The sequence below is a fragment of the Panthera leo genome, chromosome A3, assembly GCF_018350215.1.
Source record: "Panthera leo isolate Ple1 chromosome A3, P.leo_Ple1_pat1.1, whole genome shotgun sequence".
Taxonomy (NCBI): domain Eukaryota; kingdom Metazoa; phylum Chordata; class Mammalia; order Carnivora; family Felidae; genus Panthera; species Panthera leo.
Genome location: NC_056681.1, coordinates 128,167,453 through 128,181,006, shown reverse-complemented (window position 1 = coordinate 128,181,006; position 13,554 = coordinate 128,167,453). Strand labels below are relative to the sequence as shown.

Below are 13,554 nucleotides of genomic sequence, written 5' to 3'. Positions count from 1 at the left end.
CGAACTTTTGTTTTACTCCTGTTCGTCATCCCTACACCCCACCAATGCCTTAGCAGCCTGGCACGCAACGGGGCTTCCAAGGAATATCTACAGGCACAGAATAAACACACTCGTACGTTCTCTCCCCCTGCCGCACCCCATGGGGCTACACAAGAGAATAAAACCACCGAGCTGTGTTACTTCTACACCTATGTCCTACACAGTCAGCTCCTGACAGGCTCAGATCTGGCCTCGGAGCACTTCTCAATCCAGTATTCCCAGCAGCCACAGCCTATGGAGAGGAGAGACACCTAAAATGAAATTTATTCCTATCCTTCATTAGGACAACTTCAAAAGCAAGGATATCTTGTATTCATTTTATTTAATCTTTCAGAGCTTTAGCGCAAAGGTTCTCAAGAGGGATGGGGGATTATAAAGCCTTTTAACACATGCTGAGATCCCATCCTACACCTTACCTTATCAAGCCTTCAAGGGTACAGCCTACGTATGCGCATTTTTTTTAATTCTCAATAAGTGATTCTGTTGTCCACACCTCGTTAAAAACCACTAGCCTAGCAAGCAGAATATCCATAGAAATACTAATAATTTAGATTTCCCAGATGTCCCTGACCCTGTTTCCTTCCCTCAACCTACAGCTGATGCCAACAGTCATCTGAAGACTTAACTCCCTCCCAATCCTTAGGATGGATTTAAGCAGCTCTTCTGCAAAAGCCCAGTATGTTCAGCATCCACCCATCTGGTCAATTTCATGCCTAACCTTGTATCCAGATTTCAGAACTACCCAGGTTCTGAAACTAAATTCACCTTCTACTCCAACATTAGTAGTTTAATTATTAAAGTCTTTCTCAAACTTGTTCTCTCAGGAAAAAAAGTTCTCCCTTTGAACCCTAGCTCCCCTCTCTAGTGAGCCCCATGGACTGCTAGGTATCCCTGACAATGGGTCTATTTCTAATGCCTACTACTAAAGTCCCTACCACAATCTTCCTCTGTTAAATGCTCCGTAGTAGTCTACACTAGACCGAAGGTACTTGAGCAGCTTAATAAAACCATCTACTGTCTGTGCCCAGTGCAGCGCCAGCAAAGAACAGTCCAGAAAGAAGGACTTCCCTTGAGATTACACAGCTCAACAGTAGAACCAAGAACAGAATTGAGATCTCCTGTCTCCTAACCCACTACACATTCTACTATGTCAGAAAAGCATTTATTTTTTTTAGTTTTCTATTTGTCGATAAAATAAAATTAAACATCACTCCTTCATTCCTATAAAATAAGCTAAAGAGTCTTCTTTTAGCTCTCTACTCCCAAGAGGAAGGCACAACAGCTATCATAGCTCCAAGTAGAAGCAAAAATTCAATCAGGCCCAACTTACTTCTTTAAATTGCATTTCCGTAAATCTTTGCAGAGGGATTGTAGAGTAGTCCTTATAAGGGGGGAGGGTGGCAATAACTAAAGTAAAAGATTTATAAAGATCTTTTATAAAGACCTTTTTGTACATAATTGTAACATAAATTGTTTTTAATGTTTATTTATTTTTGAGAGAGGGAGAGACAGACGGAGCACAAGTGATGGAGGGGCAGAGAGAGAGGGAGACACAGAATCTGAAGCAGGCTCTAGGCTCTGAGCTGTCAGTACAGAGCCAGAAGCTAGGCTCAAACTCACAAACCATGAGATCATAATCTGAGCTGAAGCTGGACACTTAACCAACTGAGCCACCCAGACACCCCTATGTAACTGTAACATAAAGGGGATGAGCCCCTCCTATCAAAGAATCTCCAAACATAGAAGTCTTCAACTTAAGAGACAGCCAGCTTGGTGCGCACCTGGGTGGCTCAGTCGGTTAAGTGTCTGACTCTTCTTTTTTAGGTCAGGTCATGATCTCATAGTCCATGGGATCGAGCCCCACATTGGGCTCTGTGCTGGTGGTGCAGAACCTGCTTGAGATTCTCTCTCTCTCTGTCTCCCTCTCTCTCTGCCCCTCCTCTGCTCACTCTCTCATTCTCTCTCAAAAATAAAATAAACATTAAAAAAAAAAAAAAAAAAAAAAAAAAAGACAGGGGCGCCTGGGTGGCTCAGTCAATCAAGTGTCAGACTGGCTTAGGTCATGATCTCACAGTTTGTGAGTTCGAGCCCCGCATCAGGCTCTGTGCTGACAGCTCAGAGCCTGGAGCCTGCTTCAGATTCTGTGTCTCCCTCTCTCTGTTCCCCCCTGCTCGCAACTGTCTCTCTTTCTCTCTAAAAATAAATAAAGATTAAAAAAAAAAAAAAAAAAAAGCCAGCTGAAAGCTGCTAAGGACCAAGAAACTGCTGAGTCACACATGACTACGTATCTGTAACATATTCTGATGAAAACAGATCACAGGATACAGCCAAGACACTCCATTTCCCTGTCTCTCTGAAGACAAGTGCCTGTAAAGCCAAAAAATTTAGTCTGTGAAGCTCAGGAGTCCCTTATTCACATCCAAAAGCTTTCACCTCTATGAGACAATGCAGCTTTCTCTACAGACAACAGCACCCTTCGTTTCTCCTCAAAAAAACTGACCTGAACTTAAAAAAAGGAGATTTTTCTCATGCTGGAGAAATGAGAAATTGAGAGGTAAAATGAAAAAATCCTTAATATAAGGTCAACTCGATTACTGACATTCATACTTCTCAGGTACAGTCTGCACATTAATCTCTCAAATGCCAATAGCCAGTACATTATCACAGGCCAAATGTACTCTCACTGCAGTGGGAGATAATCAGCAATGATCAGAACTACAGTATTCTTTTCTAGAAGCAATCTTTCATAAAGCTATTAATCTTACCTAGAGTTTAGGAAAAATTCTTAACGCAATTTATACCTAACTGGTCCTCCAGCTGTCAATATAGCATATCTTTTCTAAGTTTATTTATTTTGAAAGAGACAGAGACAGCGTGCGTGGGGGAGGGGCAGAGAGAGCAAGAGAGAATCCTAAGCAGGTTCCACGCCATCAGCACAGAGCATGACGTGGGGCTTGAACCCACGAAACCATGAGATCATGACCTGAGCCGAAACCAAGAGTCAGACACTTAACCAACTGAGCCACGCAGGTGCCCCGGCGTATCTTTTCACTTACCAATGCCTGGATTCTCACAGAATACATATGACCTTAAGAACCAGAAAGACAGGCACTATTACAGCAATGTAATGTTCTATTTAGACGCATAGGTCTAAATAAACTTATACCTCCTAGGAAAATAAAATTTGCCTGAGCCCTTAGATAAACCTTTAAGGTAAGGAACTCTCAACACTACTCTCTTCACAAGATCAAATTTAAAGATTTATGGGACTCACCTCCATTTTCCCAAAGGTGATATATGAAGAGACTGGCCCTTCTGCATATGCTGCTGAACCCCTTCCCAATCTATGTCCAAGACTCTTTCCCTTCCATTTTGTGCCAGTGAAGTTACCATCCTGTCACCTGAGAACTCATCACACCACAAAATTTTGGACTTCCCACTAAGTACTAGCTTTTTTTTTTTTTTTTTGGACTACTGCCTTTATCCCATGGGTATAAAGCGTTCATGTATTTAAAACGGCTAAGGTTTTGTTTAGGGGAAATCAGAAGCCCACATGAGATGACCACATCAACGCGCATAAGGCATAGCCCTCTAACACTTCAGGATGCCATTACTTAGAGGTATTCCTCAGTCTCCTCTGAAATGAACAGCTTTCTGCAGACCACGGCCTCCCTATACCACCTCTGAGCCTCGCTCGAAACAGCAGCAGCTCCAATCAGTGCATCAGTTACCTAACTACTCTACAACTGGAGTCCTTGTAATCTGTAACCTACTTTAAGGCAACCATAGCTTATTATCCCCTGTAAATGCTGTTTCAAGTTCCTTCTATTCAAACTGTATTTGCCCTAAAATAGTTGATTAAGATGAAAAAAAAAATTATCGTCCAAATGCTTGGATTCTTCCTTTGCACAACAGTGACACACATTATTAGTCATGGTTCTTTTTCCACAGACGGTAGGAGTATCTTTCTTAACATAAACATGAATCGCTTTCTTAATATAAAAAAGGTTCAAATGAAGTCTTGTTTAAAGGGTCTCTTTTTCTTTTTTACTCATCCTTTATATATTACAGTTTTACTGAAGTATGATTTATACTCCATGAAACTTGCCAGCAGGAGAGAGAGTTAGGGGTAATGGAAATACCCTAAAACTGATTGTAGTAGTGATTGCACAATTATGTACATTTACTTTAAAAATCACCGAATTACACACAAAAACAGTATCAAAGAGTCATCAAGGATTCAAGGCATGGGTGGTTCTCTGAGGCGTCGGAGAAGGCATGTTCTCAGAGACTTTTTGACACTGTTGAGATGTAAACTAGAGTCTAGTAAAAGTTACATTCAAACACTCTTTGCGTAGTTATCAAGGAATTTTTCAACATTCAAAGTTGACTACATCAGATTTTGCTTACAGAAATTTACAGTGGGGGCGTCTGGGTGGCTCAGTCGGTTAAGCATCGGACTGCGGCTTAGGTCATGACTTCACGGTTTGTGGGTTCGAGTCCCACATCGGCTCTGTGCTGACAGCTTAGAGCCTGGAGCCTGCTTTGGATCCTGTGTCTCCCTCTTTCTCTCTGCCCCTCCCCTGCTTATGCTTGGTCTCTGTCTCTCAAAAATAAATAAAAATGTTTTAAAAAAATTTTTTTAATTAAAAAATTTTACAGTGAAGTTAGAAACAAAACTTTAAAAAAAAAGTGATTGCTGTTGAAAGTGGTGTCATTTAAAAATAGATGAAGTCTTCCATTTGAACTCAACTCATACTGAGCACCCTTATTTGTGAATAGGACTCCCAAAATAGACTGGACGTAGCCAGAGGAGACACACTACATCTGAATCTCCACCAATGAGCACAGCACTCAAAGCAACTGCGGTCCCCTCTAAGAACGCAGAGGGGGTAAGAAATTCCTCTTAGCTGTAATCAAGGTGCCAGCTAAGCCAAAATTAACAAATATTAAAAATAGAAATGAGGAGGCAGGGAGGTATTGGGGTGGGTCTAGAAGGGGAGCAGGACCAGTAAAGGAGGCAGAGAGGTGGATAAAATACATTCATTAGGCAGTGAGGACATGTAAAGAAGAAAATGGTCAAAATCAGCAAATCCATACAGGTAACCTGAAGCTACTCAATTAACTTATGTTTCATATCACCCAATTTACCACCTCGATTTCTCTTCTTCAACAGTGCTCACAGCATTAGGCAAAACAATGAATTTCATAAAACCTTGAGTTTGTACATTACCAATTTATTCCAACTCCTCTCTGGCTGATTTATTTCACATTTATAAAATCCTTGTAGATGATAAATATCACAGGCTCACATTACTAGAGTAACCAAAAATAAATAAAAATGTGATGAATATTTCAGCTTCTTTCATTTAAGAAAAGACTGCATAATGGAAAAAATAAACAACCTAGCAATATTTTTGTCAGGCACAACAGGGCATTTACATGTAACATACGCCTTGCTCTGTAACAATTTTCATTCAGAAACCTTAATGCAGTCATCCATCTTCAAGCTGACTGCTCTCAAGAATCGTATATGATTGCAGAACCAACAATAGGCCTTCCTTCTGTGGTTTGATAACATATTTAAATTTCTAAAATTTTTAGAGACCACCCCCCCCAAAAATAGGGTGATCCTGGGCCAGAAAGTGAAAGCCTTAAGAGTAGTAAATGGAATCCGACTTATGACAAATTGTTACGTAAGAAGTATTCAGTGAATGATAATTTCAAACAGATGGTGCCAAGAGAACCCCACTTACCCTCCAGAAATAGTGCCAGAAAAAAAAAGAAATCCAACGTTGACCTTTATAATAAATCAAGACGGTGGAGAAGACCATAATGAAATGAACAAAGCAAAACAAACAAAACAAGAAAGTATTAAGATAGAAAATAGGCTTCTTTTAAAAGGGGCAAGAAAAATAAAATAGAAATGTGAGGGACGAATAAGAACACAAAATAGAAGAAAAAAGGAAGAGAACAATCAAAACAAACTTAATTTTCCTTTCCACTCAGGCAATTAAAATTACTTATCCAAGAAACCCACAGAGGTAAAAGTATCATTCAGCAAAACAGAATCTTATACTAGACATGGGGGCTTCTAGAAAAACGTACACTATACATTCTTTGCCTTCAGGTACCTGACATTCCAAGGGGTGACAGAGGGTCCATTCACCAAAATAGAAAGAAAAATAAAATAAGAGGTGACTTATACATAAGTGGACATAGCAAGTCCATGCAAGAAAACAAATAGGCCCTCATTGCCTGTGGCCTGAACTGGGACATTATCAGCCAAGACTCACCCAGCCTCTAGCATCTCCCAACCGAACCAACATTCCTCCAACAAAGCTGATCATATGTTCTCGTCTCAGAAATCTGAGTTCCCTTAAGAACAAGCTGCCACTCAATCTCCCAATTATCTGATCCCCAACTTGCCTTCCCAAGGCTCCACCTCCCATGGCGACCATCACCGCTCTTCCCCTGCCACACACGCCCTACAATGGCAGCCAAACTACCCCACCTGCCATTTCCCCAAAGTGTACTGTGGCTTCCGTCCTCTGGTCACTGTTCACACCATCACTCTGTCTGGAACATCCACCATGCCCAGATTGTATCCATTCTCCAAAGCAACTGTGAGTGCTGCCTGCCACAGTCCTTCCTTGAAAGACCAGGGAAGTATCTCCTTCATCTGGATCCCCACATCACCATACCTGCACCTTTTTAAGGGCCCTAACATATACTGCATTCCAGTATACACACATACCCACATAATCCATACACACGTACATATCTGTACGCACATTTAAGTAGAGAAAATGCATATTAGACATCAGAAGTATATGTACGTGTATATAACATATGCGTATATCATTTCCCTCAAGATCTTGAGGTCAGGACTGTCCTTCACCCTCACATCTTCCACAACACCTAGTGGAGTGTGTTGCATGCAAGCCACAATAAAAAAGAGTAATGGAAAGCAAGCCAAAAGACTTTCTACCCTCAATCTTTGTAATGCAGACAACTCCTCTAACAGAATGCACTTTTCAATGGAGGACAGATTAAATTTTTATAAATGTATGTATGTGCTAAGAAAGGTAGAATATAAAATCTTTATAAATGTATGTATGTGCTAAGAAAGGTAGAACATAAAATTTTTAAATGTATAGAGGTACCAAGAAAGGTATTAATACCTACGCTTGAAAACAACAAAATCAGGTTGAATAAAACAAAGGCCTCGAAAGAGCAAAACAGCAAAACCTGGCTTGAACATAATAAATAAAATAATAAAACACTGTATCCAAGAAGATGCAAACAAACAGGTCACCCTCAACAGAAATCAAACCGGCCAGCAGAGCATCATGGGTATAATATACACACTGTCCAGGCTTGGCAAAATTCACAACGGAAAGCTGAGCGTGTCAAAGCAAAAACACATGCTACCCCCCTTCTAGCGGCAAAATTTAAATTCAAGACTTAATGTGAAGCTATGCAAGGAAAACACAGTATCTCAACTATAAAAACGTACATTAAGAGGCCACACTTCATATAAGTTGACAAGAATAAAATAAAAACAACACAATTTTCTTATTGTTGTAATGTGTTTATTTTATAATCAAAAGAAATGTTTTATGAAAATGGCAGCAATTTGCAGCACATACAATTACATTCAGTTTTATAACAACGTAAAGACCGCTAACTGTGCATGTGGTCATTCAACCACATCCAAAATAAAAGTCTATTATTTCAGATTGGAAAATAATATGCTAAATACAATAAACATTTTTTTTAAATTCTTTAATTAACTAGACTTGCAACTGATTTTCCAATTTCTTAAGGAGACACCAAACCGACTCTTTAAGGCAAGAGCCACACAAACTAAAAGGAAGAAATTAATGGTATTATATCTACTCACTACTATCATTTCCTGAGTACCTACTATGTATCTAATCCTCAAAGCAACTAGTGACTCACTGAATACTCATTTCAATTCCTTTCTTCCCTTAAGAGAGATTCATAAAATAACTACAGAGAACTTCTAGAAAGGAGAAATACAACAACTGAAGCAAAAAACAGAATGCCTAGCTTAAAAAGAGGAGGCATATGGGACGCCTGGGTGGCTCAGCCAGGTAAGCCTCCGACTTCGGCTCAGGTCATGATCTCACAGTTCATGAGTTAAAGCCCTGTGGCAGGCTCAGTGCTGACAGCTCGGAGTCTGGAGCCTGCGTGGGATTCTGTGTCTCCCCCTCTCTCTCTGCCCCTCCCCCGCTTGTTCGTGTTCTCCCTCTCTCTCAAAAATAAACATGAAAAAAAAAAAAGAGAGAAGCCATAGAATTAGTAAAAAGAAAAAAAAGATATATCAGAAAAACCAGAACAGATTTTTCTTTATAAATAGGATATCATATGTATCATTAATTCATTGTATTTATAATATATCTCAAAAGTGCCTCAAACTACTTTCGTCATTAGTGTCCATGTTTATATGGAAAGAATTAGAACAGCCTCTTCTTTTTTTAAACAAAAAATAAAGGAGAAAAAAAGAGTGAGAATAAAGGGGAGTCCAAGGAGACTCAACATCTAGAGAACAGACATTCCAGAGAGAAAAGAGAAAAAACACAGGGGAAGAAACAATCAAAGAAATAAGTCAGCAAATTTTCCCAAAAGTGAGTATTCAAACTGAAGGGTCAACACTATGGGTATAACAAAACTACTCTAAGACATTACATGGTCAAGTTTCAGAACACTGTGGGAAAATAAAAAAGAATCTAAGTTTCCAGAGGGAAGGGTGTCAAAAAAAATAGAGAAAACAAAGAAAAAAGTGTATCAGAATTCTCAAGGGCAGCACTAGAAGCTAGACGACAATGGAGCAGTCTCTTCAAAATTCTAAAAGGAAAATTATTTCCAGCCTACAATTCTATCCAGGCACATTATCAATGAAGCATGAAGACAGAATAAAAGCCATTTTCAGACAGGCAAGGCCTGAAAAAATATACGCTTCCCATGGACTCTCCCTCAGGGAATTACAGAGGTTCACCAAAACAGTGAAATAGACCAAAAAAGAAAAAAACAAAAACAAAAAAAACACATAGCATCCAGGAAATAGGTGATGTCACAAAAAATAATAACAATAATAACAAAAGCAATTCTCAGCATGATGAAGTGAAATTCTTAATAGAAGTTGCAAACCCAAATCAGAGCAGGTCAGAAAGTGCTGAGAAAAGATTACAAGAAGATGATACCTACAGAATATGATGTACTAAAAGGGGGTCTACACTAATGGGGGTGAGTTTAGGGTTAGGGCAAACAAACAAACAAACAAAAAAATTAACTACAAGAATACACACAGTTAAGAAGTTCCCAGACAGATCTTACTATAACCTACAAAGCCCCTCTATGATTTAGTACTCACCTCGTCTCTTTCAGATCAGTATTTTACTCTACTCACTCGGTCAGCTTCAGCCAAACTGGCCTCCTTGCTATTTCTAGAAAATGGCCAGTACACTCCCAACTCATTTTTCTTTGGCTATTCCTTCTGCACAGAACATTCTTCCTTCAGAGAGCCAGATAAGTAAATACCCTCGCCTCTTACAGGTCTTTGCGCAAATGTCACTTTCTCAAAGAGGGTAATCAGTCAACCTGAATTAAAATTACAACCCGTGCCCTACTCCCCACCGTGTCATGGCCACTGATCCCTGTTGATCCTTGTCCCCATTGCACTTATCAGTTCCGCAAACACTGTATGTCCATTGTTTGTCACCCCTTCTAGAAGTAAGTTCCACAAAGAACATACCAAGGTATATAATAGTACGTGGCACAGAACACGAAATGAATGAAGATTTACTAAATGAATGAATGAGTGAATAAACAAGTCAACGAATATTTAAGGATGAAAAGGCAAGGACACAATACTACAGAAGGTTCTGGTCTCATCTGTGGATAGCATCTAACCATAATATTCATCCAACAAAATCAAATGCAATAGGAGAATAAGAGAATACTCGCTTTGTGTATGGGAGACAGACTGAGTTAAGAAAACTATATATGCATCTTCCATAAAGGGACATTCATAGATAAGGTGTAAAACTGAGAAATTAAAAAGTAACAACATAAGCATTTTATTTTTATGTATGACAACAGCCAAAGCTATCAAATAAAATAGCTACATAAAATAGCTCAAAGTAGTTATCTTTGGAAATACACTGGGTGAAAGTTTTTAAAAATTATTTAACACTTGAAACCACACACAACTATAACTCATTAAAGATAAATTGAAAAAAATATGCTGGAAGAAGATACTCAATAGGCACATAATCCAAAGTTAATATCTAGATCACACTAAGAATGTCGAGACCAAATACCCAATAAAAATTAAGCAGTTATCTAAGAAAGCATTTCGTAGAGACAAAACATGAATGGCCAATAACTTGTAAAGGTGACCAAACTCATCAGTAATCAGGGAAGTGAAAATTAAAACCATACAGTCAGAGGGGCAGCTGGGTGGCTGAGTCGGTTAGATGTCCGAGTCTTGATCTTGGCTCAGGTCATGATCTCACAGTTCATGGGATCGAGCTCTATGTCGGGCTCTGCGCTGACAGCATGGAGCCTGCTTGGGATTCTCTTTCTGCCCCTCCCCCGCTGACATGCTCACGCTCTCTCTCTCAAAATAAACAAACTTAAAAAAAAAACCCACAATGAGAGACTCTTTTATACCTACCAGCTCAGCAAATATTTAAAAGTCTGGTATCAAGAACGCTAAAAGAATATGAAACTACAGAAACTTTCACACACTGCCATCGTCCACTTGCAGACCCATTCCGAAAAACATTTGCATTGCCCAGTAAAGTTAAAGATGTACCTCCTCAACAACTCAGCAATTCCACTTCTACTTATATATCCTGCAGAAACCCTTTACGTATGTGTCAGAGGAATGCATAATCATTCTGGCCACAGTACAATTCTTATAACAAAAAAAAAAAAAACTGGAAACAAAACAAATTTTCATCTACAGAGAATGAATAATTATGCTGCAATATATTCACAACATGAAATATCCTTTTTTTTTTTTTTGATGTTTATTTTATTTTGAGAGAGAGCACACATAAGCAGGGGGAGGGGCAGAGAGGGAGGAGAAAGAGAATCCCAAGCAGGCTCCACGCTGACAGCACAGAGCCCAACGCAGGGCTCGATTCCAAGAAACGTGAGATCATGACCTGAGCCAAAATCAAGAGCTGGACGCTTAACCGAATGAGCCACCCAGGTGCCCCCCATAACATGAAATATCTTACTGGTAGTTAAAACTGAATCTCAAAGTAAGACCTGTGTGTCTTCCTTATGATTCCATTTATATAAAGTCAAACAGCAAAACTAAATATAAGTAAGTGGTAAAACTATCAAGAAAACAAAAGACTGATCAACACAAAATTCAGGACAGTGGTTCTCTCTAGTGGGGAGGGGGTCAGGGAAGAGTACAAACTGGGCTCTGGTGGATGTGGGTTCCTTTGCAGTACGAACATTTCATAATAAAATTCCAAACACAAAAGGTCAGACCTAGGACTGAACAGAATACAAAAAATGCATACCTTTTTTCATCCAAAAGACTTAAGTACAGAGAGGATCAGAGAGTTTAAGGACTTGCAAACAGACACAGACTCACTGTCAAAATTCAGAATTCAAGCTAGGTTTGCCTGATGCACAACTTGATATTCTTCCCATCTAGAAAACCAAAAAGCTTGCTTGGCTAACTTAAAAAATAGATGGACATTTCATTCTCAAATAACAAAATTAAAGGAGAGAAATCACTGGAAGTAGAAAACGCCCAATTTTCAAGTAACCCTCAACGTAGGTGGCCAATACATGGAGAAGTGTCATATATGAAGAATGGGCGAGGGCTGTAGGAATGAGCTGTGCAGCAATGAGAGCAGCTCGAACCTGCCGAAAAGGAGAGGAGGAGGGAAAGGAATGTCTACTGAGACCTCTTGGGCAAGGGTACTTCACATGCACGGTTTGAGGAGTTCTCGCAACACACTAGAGTGAAAAGTTAGGTATATACTCATTTCACAGATGAGAAAAATAAGACTAAGTAAGTGAAGAGAGAAGAAAGGCTTCCTCATTGAATATTCCCCTTGCCCCATCTGGCTCAGAGCTGTCCGCCAGATGAACAGAAATGCTCACACAATGATTACATACATATTACAGATATTTAAGATAACTATGCATGAGAGGAAGAAACGAAAAAGCCAAAATAATCAAAATGGACAATTTCTCCTCTCTGAAACAGTGCCAAGACGTCTACATCCACCTAATACTCTACCATATAAGAGAAGAAATGGTTACTTACCTGTGACCAGGATGGTAAATAGCTGTGTTGATTCCGTGAGGATAATGACTACTGAAGCTGAAACAGTGACTCTCTTGATAGCTCTGATTTGTTCCAACACTAAATTTAAGAAGGTAAATAAGAAATAAATACCAGTAAGGCACAGTGAGAGACCAAAAAATACCCACTGAAATGTCTACACTTAAAAGACAAACACCACCAGGGGCGCCTGGGTGGCTCAGTCGGTTGAGCGTCCGACTTCGGCTCAGGTCATGATCTCACAATTTGTGAGTTTAAGCCCCACGTCGGACTCTGTGCTGACAGCTCAGAGCCTGGAGCCTGCTTTGGATTCGGTGTCTCCCCCTCTCTCTGCCCCTTCCCCACTCATGCTCTGTCTCTGTCTCTCAAAAATGCATAAACATTTAAAAAAAATTTTTTTAATAAAAAATAATAAATAAATAAATAAATAAATAAGACACCACCAAATACAGCTGAGGATGTAAAACAACCAGAACTCAGATACATTATTTGTGGGAATATGAGTGGTACAAAAACTCTGGAAAAAGGTCTAGAAGTTTCTTACAAAAATAAACTATATCTACCCTATGACTCAACAGTTCTGCTCAAAGATAGTGACCAAAGAGAAATGACAATGTATATCCACAAATAGTTAAATAAGAATGGTCACAACAGCTTTATTCACTGTAGCCCAAAACTGGAAATCAGAATTCCATCAAAAGAAGAACGAATACACAAATCGTGAATGTTATGGTCTGAACGTCTGTGGACACCCCTGCCCACCACGGATTGAATGCCTGCGTCCCCCGTAACATTCGTAAGTTAAAACTCTGACGCCAATATGATGGTATTTGGAAGTGGGGTGTTTGGGAATTAATTAGGTCATGAGGATAACACCCTCACGAAAGGAATCACTCTTCTTCCAAGAGGCCAGAGAGCTAGCTAGCTCTATTCCCACCACATGCAAAGAGCGGTCTGTAAGCCAAAAGACCACAGCCCAACCATGCTGGTACCTAGAATAGAATTCCACCCTCAGGAAGTGTCAGCAGTAAATTTCTGTTGTTGATAAGTCACCCAGTTATGGAACTCTGTTGTAACAAATCAAACTAAGACACATGAAATATTCATACAATGAAACACAATGTATTCTAATAAAATGGAATAAACGGATACATGAAAAAATGCAAATA

At 39.5% G+C, this 13,554-nt stretch overlaps 1 protein-coding gene across 4 annotated transcripts in view; it reads right to left on the bottom strand.

Moving 5' to 3' along the window:
* NBAS (NBAS subunit of NRZ tethering complex) overlaps positions 1-13,554 on the bottom strand; it is a 329,015-nt gene that overhangs the window by 289,358 nt on the left and 26,103 nt on the right. For all 4 annotated transcript variants that reach the window (XM_042933639.1, XM_042933641.1, XM_042933640.1 and 1 more), the window contains one exon: positions 12,368-12,466. In XM_042933639.1, coding sequence (XP_042789573.1) covers positions 12,368-12,466 — 99 coding nt within the window. The remainder of the gene's footprint in view (positions 1-12,367; positions 12,467-13,554) is intronic.